This window comes from Seriola aureovittata, chromosome 1, assembly GCF_021018895.1.
Source record: "Seriola aureovittata isolate HTS-2021-v1 ecotype China chromosome 1, ASM2101889v1, whole genome shotgun sequence".
Lineage (NCBI taxonomy): Eukaryota > Metazoa > Chordata > Actinopteri > Carangiformes > Carangidae > Seriola > Seriola aureovittata.
Window position 1 is genome coordinate 952,830 of NC_079364.1, and position 19,008 is coordinate 971,837.

General features: G+C 39.8%; 2 protein-coding genes across 2 annotated transcripts; both read left to right on the forward strand.

Annotated features, from left to right (window-relative positions):
• Positions 1-3,343: 3,343 nt before the first annotated feature.
• LOC130169488 (globoside alpha-1,3-N-acetylgalactosaminyltransferase 1-like) lies at positions 3,344-8,952 on the forward strand. The gene is made up of 10 exons (XM_056376300.1): positions 3,344-3,440; positions 3,710-3,785; positions 4,097-4,129; positions 5,460-5,594; positions 5,781-5,889; positions 6,339-6,452; positions 6,655-6,878; positions 6,938-7,060; positions 7,240-7,317; positions 8,805-8,952. Exons 1-10 carry the CDS (start codon positions 3,344-3,346, stop codon positions 8,950-8,952), a joined length of 1,137 nt encoding a protein of 378 aa, XP_056232275.1.
• A 1,525-nt stretch (positions 8,953-10,477) lies between these two features.
• On the forward strand, positions 10,478-18,099 carry gpn1 (GPN-loop GTPase 1). The gene is made up of 13 exons (XM_056373227.1): positions 10,478-10,690; positions 12,088-12,181; positions 12,271-12,377; positions 13,051-13,088; positions 13,533-13,611; positions 13,736-13,830; positions 14,331-14,376; positions 14,479-14,625; positions 14,928-15,010; positions 15,539-15,578; positions 15,651-15,741; positions 16,638-16,745; positions 17,359-18,099. Exons 1-13 carry the CDS (start codon positions 10,517-10,519, stop codon positions 17,463-17,465), a joined length of 1,209 nt encoding a protein of 402 aa, XP_056229202.1. The 5' UTR covers positions 10,478-10,516; the 3' UTR covers positions 17,466-18,099.
• The last annotated feature ends 909 nt before the right edge of the window (positions 18,100-19,008 follow it).

The following is a 19,008-nucleotide window of genomic DNA, read 5'->3' on the forward strand; positions in this document are numbered from 1 at the left end:
CAAAAGGGAAGGTTGTAAAGGTTGGCTGCCCTATGTCCCCTCATAAAACATAAAAGGAAATACTTTATATCAGGAGCAGGCAAAGCAGTCTTCCTTTGCATCGCATTATTGTCCTCTTCAACTCCTGTACAGAAAACAGCCGTGGACAGCTGCGAAAGGGAGAACTATCCACAAACCTAAAATATACTGTAAGTATATGTACTTTGTTACTGTCCACCCCGTTAACGTTCATGGGAATGCTAACAACACTCGTCCCCCAACACAGTTACTTCAAGAGTTTATATCGGCTGGAAAGTGTAATGAGTTTGCTTATTTTTCAGAAAATCAAAAACATTAGAGCAAGTATTAGCTCCACTCTGTCGAGCAATGACTTAACAAAACACAGCTTTATATAGCTGTCTCACCTAATGATTTCAGCTCCACTGACTCTCTGTGTCTGGTACCTTGACAAAGTGAATGGTTGGATGCAACAAAACTTCCTGCAGTTAAATAAAGAGCAGACTGAGATTGTTCTATCTGGTAACAAAGAAGGAAGGTTACAACTTAGTGTGTCTCGTTAGAAATCTCAGTATAATTATGGATGAGGATCTTAGTGTCAGTGACCACATCAAAGACATAAATAAATCAGCATTTTGGCATCTTAAAAAGAGCCAGGGTCAGAGACTGTGTCTGACCAAGAGTGAGAGAAACTCATCCATGCCTTCATATCCTCCAGAGTCCATAACTGCGACACTCTCCTCACTGGTTTATCAAATAAAACCATTAGACAGCTACAGCTTATTCAGATGCTGCTGCTCAGGTTATTACTCAAACTAAGAAAACAGAACGGTACTCCAGTTCTCAGGTCTGTGCTGTGGTTTCCAGTCAGATAGGGAGTTCAATTCAAAGTTGTACCCATTGTCTGTAAGTCACTAAATGGTCTGGGCCCTTGATATATTTCAGAAATGTTCCATGTTTATGAGCCAACAGGTCTTTCAGATCAGCAGGAGCTGGTCAGTCAGTGGAGCCTGGACTTAAAACTTAACAGGGTGACATGGCTTTCAGCCTCTATGCTGCCCCCTGCTGGAACCAGCCCCCCAATGGAGATCCAATCTGCCCCAGCCTTTAGACAGATGCTGAAACTGCTGTGTTCTCCTCTGCCTATCTCTTAGATATTATTGTTTTATACTGCTTTCTTGTTATGCTTTCTTATTTATGATTTATGATTTTATTTCTGTTAAGCACATTGAATGACCTCTGTTTATGATAATGTGCTATACAAATACAGTTGCCTAGACTTGCATGAGAGTGATTTTAGTCTCACACTGGGCTCCCTTTCCCCCTTCCTCCTCTCTCTTATAGTTGAATGGTTTCACCTCACAATCAGGAGGACCTCCACCTGTGCAGTAGTAGGCTTTGTAAAAACAGCCTGGTCAGGCAGTAGCTTGGAAGTAATCCAGTGAATTATGAGAGTAATGTTACGCTCCATTTCCAGGACCCATCTTTTCTGTGGTTGTGCCTCCCTTCTCATCATTTTGGGGTAAGTCTTTCTCTTTTCTTTTTAACCACTCTGCTAATTATACTAAGTTATATGTTAAAGGCTTTTACTTTTTTACATACATTTACATGTATTAATCTGGCAGAGGCTTTTATCCAAAGTAACTGACAATTGAGGGACTTCACTAAAGTTTTTGATGAGAGAAAATACATCACATTACCAACAAGTGGGTTTTTTTTAATGAAACTGCATTATAATAAAGATCCAGATGATATGGAAGTGAGAAAATAAACTTTTATAGAAGTAACTTTTATTAAATTATAAACATGTTTATAATTACCTGCAGCAAGGGAATTATGTTTGTTTGTTTGTTTGTTTGTTTGTTTGTTTGTTTGTCGAAATAACTGATCAACCTGATTTGCACCGAACTTGCTGGAGGGATGGGTGTGGACCAGGAACAACATGAGTGCTCTACTAGCTTCCTCAGAAATTTAAGAAAGTGTTGAAAACTCTCCCAATGTTCAGAGAAGTGATTAAAAGAAAGGTCTCCCCCAACGTTTGAATGTGGTCCACTCCCTGTCCCTCCACCAAATTTGCAGCATTTCCTAAACAAATGCTAAAACAGGCACTCAGCCTATAAACAAATACAAGCAAATGCTTTGGCGTAATGCAATACGCAAAAAACTACCATGGAGATTTATGAGTGGTAGATGTTGATGCTGAAAAAACATCTGATCGTCTTCACTGGCTTTTTTGTTTTGGTCTTATAAATCTTATAAAAAGAGGGATTTCATTAGATTACCTTGCTAGTCAAGCACTTTACCTAACACAGTACAGGAGCAATGGATTCAAGTTGAAACTGTCTCTTGTCAAAACATTTTTTCTTATATATTTTCAAAGTTTAAAACTTTATATTAAGAAACCTGGAGAAAAATTTGGAGCATTTTGAGAGAGTTGATATCAGTCCCATAAAAACTTCATGGAATAATCCTTGGATAGTTCTTCAAAAGTAAGATGGTCTACATTAATATTATAAACAATGTATCCCTAACCTTTGATTTACATTCATTTGGAATAAATTAACAGTAAAGTTCAAAGACACGTAGCAGAAATCACATCCTGCGGTCACTTTGTCTGTAATCTAGATTACATTCTCAGCCATAAGATAATGTACAAAACCAACTGTACAAGTGAGAAAATTAATAAATGTACTTGAATTATGTTGAAGATTTTGTTTTGTTGAATTCAGAACATTGGTTATCAGAGGTATTGGGGATGAAATTTAACTTGAACCCATCAATCTGCATATTTCAAGATATGTTCCAAGACACAGAGATAATAAATAATAGGAATTGAAAAATAATACATGAGCTATTGGAAGATAAATGGCATAATATAGATTTAAAAAAACAAATAAAAACTGAAGTTTGAACTTTTGAATTTATGGAATGGAGTGATCTGTGGTGACAGTGAAAAAAACAGTTTCCCCTTTTCCCCCCAGACTGGAGGTTAAAGGAAAAGTGTAAAACTTTCTTTTTACAATTTTATGTATTTAACTGACAATGTTAATTATGGATTATGGATTTATGTACAGAACACAAATTATTTACAGTATATTTGTACAAAAATCACATCTATCAAATTACGACTGTCTCCACATGCAGCTGCTAAAATGGTTAAAAATATATTTATATTTTATTGGTGTTCGTATCATATTAAGATTCAGCCTCGACAGAGACAACTGTCGAGGAAGGTGTTAGTTTGATGTGATGCTGCAGGTGCGACAGGTGTATTGTTGCTGGGAGATATGTGCGTAATGTGTGAAAAATAAGCGAGATGCTCTAACCTGTTAACATGGGCGTCGAAATGAAAACCAAGATGTTCCTTAACCATGACGCACACGCCACTCATCGAGTGTGCTCCTTGCTTAACTCATACGACTTCGTATCCGGCTATCATGAACGTAAGGTGCTGGAACACTCTGATTGATAAAGTGTTATCTTATTTTACTGGGGTGTCTTCACAGAGTCATCTACATATACTCAGGATATCCAATCCCATCCACCAGGTGAGAGACAATGAAAGGTATTAATTAATCCTGTCACCACACAATTATTCCAAGTTTCATCCTGAAGCTATTTTCAAATGATTTCATTCTCCATTTCCTTAATAATTATTGGGTGTTTTTCTTTTTCAGCTTTTGTAAGCCATGTGATAACAACTGTGAGCCAGAACTGAAGTTTGTAGAGATAGAAGGTTGCTCAGAAAAAGGCCGCTGGACGATCGGAGACCTAAAAATGCAAACTGGGTGAGAATCTATTCACTAACAGAGAGAAGTACTGTGACTCAAGTAATGGAGCTGTGTATTTTGTCCACCTCTGGTAATTACTGAGCACGCATGTAGTATGTAATAATGACTACTGAGTACTCGTGGGTCGGAGCACTGATCGGGTCCCATCACAAGCTGGTCTCTTGTTTTGTTGAGTTTATTGTTTTATTATGTATTTTCCGTGATCTTTTTGTGCTGTGTTTACCTCTGTATGCACCTCTGGCCAAATGAGCTTCCTCTGTTGAATGATGAAATAAAATGTGATTTGATTTTTTGCTTTTCTCTTTCAGACTGAAATATGAGCAGCCCAGCACACAGAAAGGGTAAGCTACTGAAAACAAAAAAATTATTTCTTTGGGCTTTTTATGCTTTTATTTTAGCAGCAGTGAGAGAGAGAGCTGCACTTAGATCTGTACAGTGTGAATGAGGAAATGACATGCCGAATCGGAAACTTCTTAAATTGTGGCAGGAGGGGCGGAGACAGACAGACAGACACTTGGTGGTTTGTTGGAAGAAAACCAGCTAGCGAACAGGTTAGCTTAACAGAGTAAGAGTTTCCCTGATGGTCTAATGCCATTTACTCTGGTTGCTGCAGCTCATACACCAATGTAAGAGCTAAACAGAAATTAAACAAAGAGGGCAAAATTAATGATAGCTGATAGCTCCAAAAAGAAAGAAATAATAAAACAAACAAAATTAAGTTAGTTAGTTAGATAGTTATTAATGTTATTAGACTCCCACCCTGTGCTCATTGTTTACTCCATTTTTAATTCTGTCGATTTCTGTACGTTATAAGCATATAATGTCCTTTCAAAATAAAATTCCTTTTAGGGTTTAATTTTGTTTAAAATTCCACAGAAACAACAAAATAAGAAGAATTTAAAAAATATACACAAAGGCAAACTTACTTCACAGTGTGCATTGGGGCCATTTACAATGAAGATGAAATGTGTGGGAAGCAAAGCCAGGTTTCTACTGGGATCCACAAACATGCCACATGCAACACACAACACATACGCACACACAGGAATTAAAATAACACAAGAAGAATGAAGTTAACCACGTAAACACAACGGTCAAGTGAGAATGAGATTTGAAGAACACTATACAAAGGAACCAATCCCCCAACGACACGGCATTGTGCCTTCTGTTAGCTTTGTGTCAGTCTCACAGACCATTGCCTCTGTACAAGTTTTACCTGAATTACAGAACCTTTTCTGGAGTCCACCTTAAAATTCAGCCAGTTAAAGTGACCAGACTTTTTACTGTCTTTGTGGGAGAAAGGCCAAAGAGTGTGTCTGATAACCCAATTCATCCCTGCCTACATTTAGGCTTCAACAAAACAGGAGAGCGTCGGGAGATGACCTTGAAATACAGGAGACTTTATTAACGGACAGAATAGCAAAGGGTTGATGGTCTGATGTAGTATCCTGCACGTTGGTCTACTCACCACTCTTTATAACTTCTATAACTACTTATCAGTGGCACGTTGCCCCCTTTACAACAGGGAACTGTCGTTTCTACGCTGAAGATTTTGTTCAATTAAACAAATGATATATGTGATTATTAGCGTGCTTCACAGGTGCTGGTAGGCAGCTTTTGTTACTTTTTGGACAAATTGTAATTGAATCCACAATTATTTGTTCTCCCCAGACGCACCGATGTGAACGCAGTGACAAACTGGAACGCTCCTCTGGTCTGGGAGGGAACCTTTGACCCTGTGGTTATAGATGCAATCTATAAGAGGCTGGACCCAAGAGTGGCTGTGGTGGTTCTCGCTGTTGGAAAGTAGGTACACAGGATATTATTATTATTATTATTATTATTATTATTATTATTAGGAGTGAGGTTTGACCTGACCCACTGCTCGATGCTGAGATCTAAAACCTTATGAACCTGAAAATGTAAAGCCACCTTATAAATCCTACTTAACATCTGTATTGTATTTGTCTTGTCTTCACTCCATCTGTACAGATACACCCGTTTCCTGAAAGGCTTTCTGGAGTCGGCTGAAAAGTACTTTCTTGTTGACTTCCGGGTCACTTACTACATCTTCACAGACAATAAACAAGATGTTCCCAAAGTGAGTTGTTGCTTGTTAATATGTATAAAAGTAGATTTGGGCCTGGCACTGCTAAACGACCCAACATGTACCAGTAAATACTACAAAATAAAATTTCTAGTCACTTTGTACGTTTATTTTGCTCTCAGTGTTTCTTAAGAGAGAGGGTCAGTCTAGCTCTGTTGTTACTGTCACCAACAGTGGTCCATTGTGCATTGACGTGGCTTGTGTTAATAATGTACAGTAGTTCTTCACTGCACTGCATGATTATACTTTTTCATATCAAACTTCTGATAAGATTAACATCTAACCCAGCACGCAAAGCAGAGGGTCAGATAGATCGTTAGTTACACCTCTGTACTGTACAGTAAGTGATAACTGACGATGATAGTTGACAGTAAGTCAATGTTGCTAAAAAATTACAATCAGAATTGGTTTGATTTGTTTTATTTGTTCACCTGACTGATCAGATTGAACTGGGTACGGGCCGGAAGATCACAGTTCTCGATGTCCCTAGTGCCACCCGCTGGCAGGATGTAGTACTGAGCCGGATGAAATGGGCCACCATCGCCATCGACAAACAGGTAAGAAGTGAAATGTGGAGGCTGTATACAGCATGAGACTTAGTGACACTTTAATCTGGTTATAGTGGCTGTGTTAATTTGTGTGCATAAAATAAAACCCACACATATTGCTTATTGGTTATATTTAATCATTTATTTTAGTTTATCTAATCGATGCTGTTCATAATGATTTTACCCTACATCTCATCTGTCATGATTTCAGATCCGTAATGAAGCAGATTATCTTTTTATGATGGACGTCGACAGTATCTTCCGCAGCCGCTTCGGAGCAGAGTCCCTCAGCCCGCTATCTGCTGTGCTTCACCGTGGCTACTACAAGGTTTTAATCTTCCTCCTACAGTATTTATCTTCAGTTAATGGAAGTCTTCACTTACTGTCTGTTCTTGTTTGTTTACTTTTGTTTTACCTTTGTGTTGAGCAGTTATTGTTGAACGATATTGCCTTGTTTAATCCATAATTTAATATTTTTCCCCTCAGACAACCAGGAATTATTTTCCATATGAGCGTCGGGGCACGTCCAAGGCGTACATCCCTCCTGATGAAGGAGACTACTATTACACTGCTGCTGTCTGGGGTGGATACCTGGAGGAAATGTACAAGCTAGTCAAGTAAGCAAAACCAAATTATCCCTCGAGTTATTTTCATGGTGTTTTTAGTTAAAAGACAATGAATAATGGAAAGACACAGTAATGATAGGCCAGAGCAAGAGGGGACAATATGGTAAGATTTTAGATAGTGGAAGGGTAAAAACCTTTGTCTCAGAGTTGTACCTCTTTTATTTTATCAGGTACTGTTACAAACAGTCAGAGGAAGATGCCAAGAATAATATTGAAGCTGTGTGGCAGGAAGAGAGTCACCTCAACAGGTACAGTGTTATGGATTTCCACATAAGTTCCTTCATTTCTCTGTTGTTGTTGTTTCCCTGATTCAACATGCAGCTAATAATTTGATTTTGTGTACCTGGATATGAATTGTTCATGTTTTTCGTGACACAGCACAAAATGGAAACTAATTTTTGAATGAATGAAGCGCTACGTTCATTAACGGCTGCAAAGTCAACAGAAGGCAGGTTGGAGTGGATGGCGGGCGTGGAAAGTTTCAACTTTCAGACCAAAGGCCTAAATAAACATCCAGATTTTGATCTGTGGCCAGTAGAATGAAACAGTTTCATGGTAAATCACAGTAAAAATGCCAGATGGTTAGTATGACCATTTAAATTTTAACTATCATTATAACCATGGTTAATTACTGTGGTTCATTTAACTCTTGTTAGATATTGTAAGGCCACTGGATGCATCGCATGTGCGTGGCGGCTGCAGAACGTCGCCACACATGTTAACAGGTTAGGGGAGACACACTACCTGTCTGACACGTCCCACACCTTGTCGCTGTGTCGTGTGATCTAGAGATTTGACACCTCGCCTATACGCAACCCACATGTTGCAGCAAAAATAGACAGAGGAAAGACCTGTTGATGCGTGTGCGTGGCAGCTGTGTCGCTGAACCGTCTACATGGAGTTTCAGGTTACTTGAATGTTGGATTTCTTTTCATTTTAAATAAATTTCTGATTTATTTTTGACTGAAAACATCACTAAAATGTCTCTGTCTCTACATGCAGCTGCTAAAATGGTTGAAAATATATATTTGTATTTTGTGTCTGTATCGTATTCAGTTTTATGTGATGTTGTGGGTATGTATATAATATGACATCAACAGGTCTTTTCTCTGTCTTTTTTTTGATGGGAGATGTGTGTGTCACACCTTAAAAATAGGCAGGACACCCAAACTCTAGATCAGGCGATGCAGCTACAAGGTGTGACATCTGTTTTAACAATGTAGTGATTATACTCATAACCGTGATCATTTTGGTCACTGTTATCATGACATTCAATTTTTGTACCACTTCATCTCCAGCGGTCGATTTAGGCAAGAAAAGCACTGTGGTTAAGGTTAGTGAAAGTTGGTGTTTTAGGATAAATATAAATAAACACGTTGTGTCTGAAGTCACTGGGAACTTTCTCTGTTTTAAAGCAAACCATATTCTTTCTCTAACATTAACCAAGTGCTGTGAGAGTCTAAACAGAACCATTAAAAAGTTAAATAATGCTGGAGTCACTAAAATTAGATATTTTCTGTCTCAAAAACAAAAGAAAAATCCTGTAAATTTAGAAGAATCACAACATTAAGTTGCCTCGATTGTCAAGAAAAAAAAGACAATTCATGCTCATGTAACAAAATCAATAGTTTACATGTTGTGTACCTGCACATAATCGGGAACTGACGTGGGACTGGGTTGTATTCAAATTGTGATTTTATGTTTATTTACAGTATTTTCTGTCTCTGTCACGCAGGTACCTGTTGTACAACAAACCAACCAAGGTGCTGTCTCCAGAGTACTTGTGGGCAGATTACGATCAGGTACCAGAGGACATCAGAGTGGTCAGGATCTCCCAGCTGGTTAAGAACTACGCAGAGGTGCGGCCCAATGGTGGACAGTGACGTAGAGTCGATTCAACATCCAGGACATAATAAAAATATGATCATTGGGAGAGCTGGTATGGGTTGCTTTCCTCGGTAAAGTTCACGGATGATACAATGGTGTGTCGTAATGTATTGAAGGGTTGTTTTAGTGCACTTAAATTTTTTTTAATTATCTCAGGGATTTAAAGACATATTTTATAGGTGTGCTTTTTCGGGGCTTGGGGTCTAATTCTACTAATGTTTTAAATCTGTTATATTAAGTCTTATTGATTAATTTAATTGTTTTACACAGTTTTATCTCATTTTTACTGAACCTCATTGTCACTTTTCCTGCCCCTAATGTTATAACAATTTTAAACTTGTTTTTATCATTCATTTTTTAGTGTTCATCCTCAATTTTATCTTGTCTTGTAAAGCACTTTGTAACCCAGAGGTGCTATAAAAATAAAGCTGGTTATTATTATTATTATGAAGAGTCCTGACTGTCACAGACTTCCCTCCACAGTCACATGACCTATGCCCCCCTGAACATTTTAAATAAATACTACAATATTCTGAAAATCATGTACATTTTTCAAAGATTAAACTTTTTACTCAGATTGTTTAAATGATAATCATTTGTAATGAAATGTCTTCACGTGTGGTCTCAGATTTATGGAGCTCCACGTTTATCATTTTGCTTTCCTCAGTTACAGCAGTCAAATCATGTGAATTCACTGATGCAGTTTTTTTCAGCTGCCTTCACACATTTTCTAAACTAGGTCTTTTTTTTACAAAACTACACACAAATCCAAAAATTGCACACAAAATACAAAGTGCCACAAATCTGCTGTAAAATGAAACACTGCATTATAAATATCATAATGTAAAAACATCTAAAAATCAAGTATTTGCATCTAATGCCAAACACGTTTCAGTATAATAATGTTTGGATGCACCATGTGATAAATCTAAAGCTCTTGTTTTCCATAGGCTTGCATATACATATGCATATTCATTTTCATGCAGTGATCTGTTGAGAGGTTGAAATGTACACAGTATAATGAACACCAATGCAATGTTGAAACAGAATATAATTATTTTCCAACATGTTACTGTTGTAACTGGAGTGCAGAGTTGTGTCTGAACATTTTTTACTCTATATTTTTTGCAGTTCTTTTTCTAAAGTCAGTCAGGTTTTTACCAAATGTTTGGCGTCTAAGTCTTGAACCTCTGGTGAAAAGGTTTAATTCATTAGTGACAATGTTTAAGTGATTGACTGATTGCATGTTTTGACATGTGTGAAGAAGGTCTTACTTGTTTTAGACTCTGCACAGGTGATTTAGTTTTCTGAGGAATGCATTACCTGTTTGACAACTGCATTAAAAGTTGTGACAATTATGTTTCTGAATTGCATCAAAGCGTTTGAGGAAACCAGTTATTAAGTTCTCTGTTTGTCTCTCTCTCTGTTAGAAGCTTTCATATAAACCCGTGTGCGCCTCCTGGTGCCAAGTTTGTACTCTCACTGATGTATTAAGTGTGTACAGTATTTTTACGACAGTACCTGTGTCTTTACGGCAGCCGGTTGCAATACCCAAACAACATGGCAGCAGCAGAGCAGCGTACCGGTCCCGGTCGTGAGGAGGTTTTGATGGAAAACCAGGAGGGTTCAGCGGCGGGGAAAGACAGCGGGACACCGGGGGCTGCTGCCCGGGACAAACCCGTGTGTCTGATCGTGCTGGGGATGGCGGGGTCCGGGAAAACCACCTTCGTTCAGGTTAGTTAGCGTGTGTGGCTAACGGCGGCTAGCTGCATGAGTTAGCTGCTTCGGGTAACAGGTGACGAGCTGAAAGAGGGAAACGTTTTAAAAGACGTTAAAAACTACCACTTCTTCTTGGACATCACTTGGGAACAGAAAATGGCGGGTTTACATCCCCGTGTTCGTTAGTTCCCACCGTTAGCTGTCGTTGTAGGCTAATATTAGCTGCAGTAAACACGGTTTGGACATTTCATATGTCTGTATTAATCAGAGCATTTGAATCTTTTACAGACTAGTTTCACATTCACACGTCTCGTAGGATTTACAACACTTACCGCGGCTTGTTGTTCACCTGAGGCCTGTACCGCGAAGCTGGGTTTGAGGTACCGAGATGACTTCAGGTTTGACTCTGGGTTTTCAGTCCCACGACGGTTGCTCACTTGTTACCGAGGTAAATCACCATGGTAACTCAACGCTGAACTCCTGACCTGCTCCGGAGCAGGTTAACTTCAGAGGATGGGATCAAAGCCACGGACCAATCAGATCACTGGAACTGGAGTAATCAATCCTACAGGATCCTGACAGGGACAAAACAGTTAACAATTACGTTATTAGATAATAACGTCCAGGAGATATTTTAATAAATGAGTCGAATCGTTTTGATGTTGAAAACAGAGCTGCTAACAAACAGAGGAGAGTTTATCACATTAAATAAATATATTAGTATTATACCTTGATTTGAACTGAACACAGATTCTCTGCTACTCTTCTCTTAGCTCTGACAGGAGGAGACTTTATGACCATAACTGGAAGATAAAACTAAATCTTCTGATGACAAATAAATATTTCTATGATTTATAGAAACTGGTGACTCGTGTCCATAACAGTTTGTTCATTATCAGACAAAAGAGTGAAAATACTCAGTAAGAAATGCACTTACTTACAGTTTATCCATAGAGTGATTTTAATTTGAAGCTATTCCTACTGTTTCTTTTTTATTCAAAAAAGAAATGTGATCATTTTGTTTACACCATGTTGAATATTTTGGATGTGGCTATGATCAAATCTATCTGGCTTTTAAAAGAATTATTCTGTTTTCTTTCTATGCTTTTTACTGCTTAAAGCACATCGGATGACCTTTGTGTATTTAAATGCCTCGCTTATGTGTCCAACCGTTCACCATGATCTAGCAGTAATGCACCTGTAAACAAACATGAAGTTAAAATTAAAGACATGTTGAATTTAGACAAAGACAAAAATCTCCCCCTCCTGACGAGGCCTGTAAGGATTGTGTCATATAAAACGCAGCATTATTCCTTCTGCGAAACCTTAATTAACCAGATCCTAAATAAGATCATGTCTGTTTTATGTAAAGGAGCTCTCTGTTCTGATCTGAGTGTTTGTGTTTTCTCCAGAGGCTGACGGCTCACCTTCACACTCTGAAAGCTCCTCCATACGTCATCAACCTGGACCCTGCCGTCCACGAAGTCCCCTTCCCTGCAAACATTGGTGAGGAGCAGTCTATTTCCTGGACACACAACATATTCTTAACAGTGCTGTTGTAGAGAATTGCTCTGTTGTTTTTGTCTTCCCCCCAGACATCAGGGACACTGTGAACTACAAGGAAGTGATGAAGCAGTACGGTCTCGGACCGAACGGCGGCATCGTGACGTCACTCAACCTGTTCGCCACACGCTTCGATCAGGTGACTCGATCAACGCTCTGAATGAACTAAACCAAAGCTGTGAACTCTTTAACCTTAAAACACAGCTCTGACGGATCTGAGGCAAATGTCCAGACTGTTAAAATGATCCACAGCTTTGGTTTAAACTGCCACAAAGTTTATTTTAGTTTAAAGGTCTGAACATTATAATCTAGTCAAGAACTGAGGAGTTTAATCTAGAACTATAGACCTTTAAAACCACAGCGCTGAACTGTTGTCTGGACATACAGGTCTGTATGTTGGTGTCAGCATGGTTCCATCTTTTAGAATAGCTATTACATTTAGCTATTACACTTTTGACAAACATCACACTGGACTGATTTGAAGAAGACAGTTGGACGAGTTGCTCCTCCTGTCAGGATGTGGCTCCTGCTCCCAAAGAAAAGCAGGAAGTCATCTGGGCTGAAATTATTACCTTGGTAGGGGGGTTGACAATGACCCCCACGCTCTGGACTGGATTAAAATCTCTGACAATCATCCTGCAGACAGAAATCCAGTCTGGATGGGACATGAGACAATAATCTCTGTTCTCTGGAACTGAATGAAACAGTTTTGGTTTTAATTTCCAGACGCAAAGAGTCTGATGAAATCATCAGAAACAACAGACTGAACAAACTGAGACTGAATAACAGGTGTGTCTGTGTGTGTTCTCCAGGTGATGCAGTTCATAGAGAAGAAGCAGCAGAACCACAGGTCAGTATCAGCCTGTGTGTGTCTGTACAGCTGAGTGTGTTCAGGTAGATACAGTTCAGCTGGACCGGAGATGTGTCCTCACCCTCGTCCTCAGTCTAATGTGCAGGAGCAGCAGCTGATTGGTCTTAAATTCCAGCAGCAAAACAACTTGCTGCATTTCTTTTCTTTTTTTTTTTTTTTTTTTTACGTAAACCAATGACAGATCGTCACATTTTCAATAAGTGTTACCTTTTCAAATATGAGTGATTTTGTGTTTTCTTGATTCACCATCAGTAGATGAGGAAATGACAAAAGTGGGCTGCAACATTTACAGAAAAATCCAGTTTGCATTATAAGAATATGACTGAGAACCAGAAGAGAGATGTTGGTGTATGAGAGCAGGATACCTCTCTCACCTTGTCTCTCTTGTGTATTGGTGTGTCTGATGACCTTTGACCTCCGCAGGTACGTGCTGATTGACACCCCAGGTCAGATTGAGGTCTTCACCTGGTCAGCGTCTGGAACCATCATCACAGAGGCTCTGGTAGGTCTGAACACCACGTCTCTGTTTGTGTTTCTTTGCTGATGCTATTACACTCTGTTTATTGTGTGTGTGTGTGTGTGTGTGTGTGTGTGTGTGTGTGTGTGTGTGTGTGTGTGTGTTTCAGGCCTCCTCCTTCCCCTGTGTCGTGATTTATGTGATGGACACGTCCCGCAGCGTCAGCCCCGTCACGTTCATGTCCAACATGCTCTACGCCTGCAGGTACCACACTGAACTCGTCACCCTCAGTACAGCAGTGTGGTCTGTCAGTAATGACATCACTGCTCATCAACATGACATCACAGTGACATCACTACAGAGACATGAGACGAGTCCGAAAACCTCTTTTGTTAGTCGTTAGTTTCTTCATATTATTTCCTTATCTAGCAAAGTTAGTTTGGTTAACTAGTATTTTGTTTGTTTTGGGAAACGCTATGGGCACATGAGGTTATTTAGGTACGTGGACTGGTTTAGGACCAGCATGCACCTGGGTGGGCCTGTGCTCCTTGGTTGCTGCTTGTTTGGATGAATACATCCAAAAGAAAATGCAGATATATTTGGACAATATATTATTTTGCCTGCATAAACTACATCCCCCATGATGCATCAGTAGCCTTTTGATTTTTATTTTGGACTTCAATTTATTTGAAAGACAAATGGACAAATGTCTCACTGTTTCCTGTGAGGTCGTGTCAGTCTCAGCTGCTGTTTCTCTCCCGCAGTATTCTCTATAAGACCAAGCTGCCCTTCATCGTCGTCATGAACAAGGTGAGGTCACTTCCTGTCAGCCGCGTGACTTTATTCTGCTGTTGAGTCACGATCACCTGTTGGCTCATCGTTGACTTGTTGTTGTTGTTGTTGTTTGTGCAGACCGACATCATCGACCACAGCTTCGCAGTGGAGTGGATGAAGGACTTTGAGGTTTTCCAGGACGCCCTGAACCAGGAAACCTCGTATGTGAGCAACCTGACTCGCTCGATGAGTCTAGTCCTGGACGAGTTCTACACCAGCCTGCGGGTAAGAGGAGTGGCACAGACCCGAGACCTGTACCAGATGAAAATGGGTTTAACTCAGACTTGTATGTGTATATATGTAAATAAATAACTATTTATATTTAATACATAAAATAGAAGTGACACGAAGTCAAGTGTAAACAGCTGAGGAGCTGCTTTAAGGGCGTGTAACTGACATACTGACTTGATTTAACAAAGCTGGCTCATAACCAGGGTAGATCACTACGGTAACCATGGTAACCTGCACTAGAATCATGAGTAGAACCCATCAGATCTGTCCTGACACTGTCGTCTGTGATTCTGCAGGTGGTGGGCGTGTCCGCAGTCACAGGAAGCGGATTGGACGAGCTCTTCGTTCAGGTGGAGGATGCAGCCAAGGAGTATGAGAGGTCAGTGGGCGGGGTTAAAGCTCACGCTCGTCACTGTTGAGCGGTGTGGTGATTGGTTGAGAGGTAGGATCCTCTCTGTGGGTGTGAAAGGTCGTGGGTTCAAATCCAGACTAGGACAAAACAATAAAGTAGCAGCAGCTAAAGACGAGCTGCAGCAAAATTTAGGATCTGCTACGACAAAAGACAAAGACTGATATAACGTGTGCCATCCGCAGTGCGTGACTAATGATCGGTATCGGCAGCATCACTAATCTCTGCAAACCAACCAATCTGCACACAAACCAAACGATGGAGAAGAAAGTAAAAAACCTTGGAGCAGCAGAGCGATGAGACAAGCTGAAGACGTGTCTCTGCTCTTTTCCTTTCATTCATCACTCGTTTATCACAGAATCTGACTCACACTCTGGAGGTTGATGAAAACGACTGTCGGTGTGTCAGAGTTTCTCTTCTCGTCTGTCGCCTGCTTCATGTTTGTTTTCTTGTCACGGCGGAAAATTAAACTGAACTCTTCTTCTTCTCCTTCCTCAGAGACTATCGACCCGAGTATGAACGACTCCGCAAACAGCTGGTGAGTGTGTTTCTGTCAGAGTGTGTTTTCTGTCTTTTCTCTCCATGTTTTCACTGACTTCCTGTCCATCAGGCGGAGGCTCAGAGCAAGAAGCAGCAGGAGCAGATGGAGCGTCTCAGGAAGGACCTGGGAGCTGTGGACATGACAAACACACCTGCGACAGGTACGGCCGACAGATACTCACAACATAAAATAAAAGGGCTTAAACTAAGTGATTTATTGGTAAAAAGAAATATAGTTTTTACTTTAAAAGGAAGAGTCCGTCTGCTCCGAAGTTCATCCCAAAAGTTTTCTCTGAGGTTATTAAAGAAATTACTTATAAAATAAAATGTGAAATATTTGTTGTGGCAGTAGCAGCTTGCAGCCACCAGGAGGCGCCAAATCCCACTTTGGTTATTTTATTTTTCAGACTTTTCTTCATTTACTTTTTTCACACCAAGGACGAGGAGGGTGAAGAACAGATGTTATTACAACATGTTGATTCATTTTCTTATGTACCAGTGATTTTAGTAAGTTAATTACTAATTAAAATGACTCTAAATCCTTATTTTAACACTGTTAATAAATCATTTAGGTGTCAAAAAAATTCATTTTTATATCGTTGAATAGCAGCTGAAACTTATATCGTCTTGTATTCGGTCCAGTAACTGTTGGAAGTTGTTTTGAAACCAAGGTGGTTCCAGCTCGTGAGGGTTTGAGGTTTTTCATTGTCATATGTGATGGTAAAGATTCTGGACTGTGGGTGGGACAAAAATACACAATTTAAAAACGTCACGTTGAGCTGTGGGAAATGAAAATAGGCATTTTTGACCATATTTTCTGACTCTGTGTAAACCAAGTGATCAATACATTAAATGAGAAAGTAATTAACTGATGGTTCAGTGGAGGAAGTCACTATCACCTGAAGGTAACCGTAGGCTGGGATTACTGTGGCGTCGGCAGCTCAGATTAATGGATCCATCGCACCTGAACTACGACGAGCCGTCAGATCAGATCTGTGCGTCTCTTCTGAGAACTCACTTTATCATTGTAATTGGCTGATTGACTTCCTGTCCACAGAGGACGTTGACATCGCCGGACCCAGTGACCTCATCATGACACGTGGTAACCCTGACGACTGCGAGGAAGAGGGGGAGGAAAGTGACACGGACGACATCGACCACGGCGGTGAGAAAAAATAAAACACAGATGTACAAAATGCAGCAACTAAATATTTGATCAAAATAAAATGTATCTGATTTTTAAATATATTATGTCAGAGAAATGTGTAATTTAATCTCTTTAAACTACAGAACATCACTGCTGAGAGATTGGGAGGGATTGATTGATTGATTGATTGATTGATTGATTGATTGATTTAGTTATCTGTAAATGAAAAATATCCACATAACTAAAAAAGGCAGCAGCTCAGTCAGTTCATGTTGGAGAAGAAAACTTTTTGTGATTTGGTGGTTAAACTGCTTTAAATCACAGATGTAACTGTATGAAAGTGTCATATTGATTTCAATAGAAATTATGGGCTGTAAATAATAATCAAAGTAAAACTAATCAGCTTTAAGAAAACAAATGAAATGATTACAACTTTTCTATCTTACTGAAAACTCAGCTGCAGTGTTTCTGTAGTTCCTGCTCTCTGCCTGTAGAGGGCAGTGTACGCCGTTAAACACAGGAACCTCAGTCACATGAATAAACAAGAAATAAAAGTTAAGAACAGAAACCAGGTTCATGTTTGAGTTTGATGAACGTCAGACGACAGACTCGTTTGTTCTCCATGTTTCAGTCACGGAGGAAAGCAAAGAGACCGACGCCTTCGGAAACTTCCTGAAGGAGAGGAAGGAAGTCGTTCAGGTCCGAAACAGGAAGTTTGCGACGCCTGAGGGACCCTGACCTCTGACCTCTACAACCTGACATCTGACTCTGCCAGGATACGAGGACAGTGACAGGAGGCAGGTGAGGGAACGGATTCCCTCTCTGGGGTACGGACTATTACCTGGAACAGATGCTGTGGACGTGAAGCAGATTCTTCAATCACTGGTGTTTTATCTTCAGAATATCTGACCTGCACTTCCTGTCTGATCATGTGACCTCTGACCCCGTGCTTGGCTGCTCCTCCGTGTCGCTTCTTCCTTTAAAAGTTATATTTTTATATCAGAACAGACTCTATTCTATTCTTGTTGACTTTTGTTTGTAAAAGCTCTGAAAGGATCAAATAAAAGTGAGTGTTTCGTTCAACGCTGGTTTTTTAATTTGACGACTGTTTGTGGCATTTTCCACCATGAGACTCCAGCTCCAGGTCAGGACTCTGCTGGACTCTGCTGGACTCTGCTGGACTCTGCTGGCCTCTGCTGGACTCTGCTGGACTCTGCTGGACTCTGCTGGACTCTGCCGGACTCTGCTGGACTCTGCTGGACTCTGCCGGACTCTGCTGCAGGGATGAACAGCTTCCGTCCGAAACATAGAGACTTGATCCTAATGATCGATGTTTGAACTGAAGGCTAAAATAAACCTGATCAAAATCTGATCCTTTCTTTACTGAACTCTGTTCTTCTTCTTCAGTTTCTACACTGAACATTTTGCTGCATGAGAGTGAAGAGAAGGTGTGAAGGTGAGAATTTATTTGGTCACACCAGAGTTTGTCAAAATAGATTCACTAAACTCCGAAGACAACGAAGCTGTGAGCTCCTCTCCTCTTGCAGGGTATCTGTGAGTCTTGATTTAAGTTTCCTCAAAAAACTGCTGAAAGGCTTTTTAAAGTTATTTAAAAGTCTTGAATAGCTTTTCTAGCCTTTTCTGTCAGCGGGAATCTTAGTTCTAAAATGTTTTGTCATTGTCGTCATTTCAGCAAAAACTGTCTGAAATCCTCAGGGCTGTTGTTAAATGAATAGGTAATTTTTTAATTGGTTCACCCATCCATTCATTTATCTGTCAGTTTCAGCTGCTTGTCCAGGTCCAGGTCGTGTGTCATGATTAATTAAGAGAAACATAATTATTCATAAATAATTCTCATCTCTTTCACTGGGTTGGACATAAAAAAGGTATTAAAAACTTTTCAGGTTTTAAATAACTAATTAATATTAATTGTCGATTATTTGGCTCCACTCTGTAACATCCTCTGAAACTGCAGCAGAGTGAGACGTCTTCTCTTTAGTTGAACATGTCACAGCAACTTCACAAGTTTCCTTTTCCCTCTAAATCACATCAACACTTGATGTTGATGAATGTTTTTTGGATCAAAGAGCTCGTGAAAAATAAATTAGTAAATAAAATGTGAATAAGAAAAAGACTCAGTATCAGTGAATCCTCAGTACTAAAGGACTCAGGGTGTTAGTCTGAAAAACTGGATCAGGATTGATATAAAGATGGATGACATCACAGCTCCCAAACATCCCTGCCGCCCCCTGGTGGCTGGCTGCAGTATAGCTCATAAGCC

Excerpts from the sequence above, each read along its gene's own strand:
- LOC130169488 (XM_056376300.1), top strand. The coding sequence starts at position 3,344 with ATGAAAACCAAGATGTTCCTTAACCATGACGCACACGCCACTCATCGA. Across the intron at positions 5,595-5,780 it reads GTGGTTCTCGCTGTTGGAAA|ATACACCCGTTTCCTGAAAG; the intron begins GTAGGTACACAG and ends CCATCTGTACAG. Across the intron at positions 6,453-6,654 it reads CCATCGCCATCGACAAACAG|ATCCGTAATGAAGCAGATTA; the intron begins GTAAGAAGTGAA and ends TCATGATTTCAG.
- gpn1 (XM_056373227.1), top strand. The coding sequence starts at position 10,517 with ATGGCAGCAGCAGAGCAGCGTACCGGTCCCGGTCGTGAGGAGGTTTTG. Across the intron at positions 13,831-14,330 it reads AACATGCTCTACGCCTGCAG|TATTCTCTATAAGACCAAGC; the intron begins GTACCACACTGA and ends TCTCTCCCGCAG. Across the intron at positions 16,746-17,358 it reads GGACGACATCGACCACGGCG|TCACGGAGGAAAGCAAAGAG; the intron begins GTGAGAAAAAAT and ends TCCATGTTTCAG.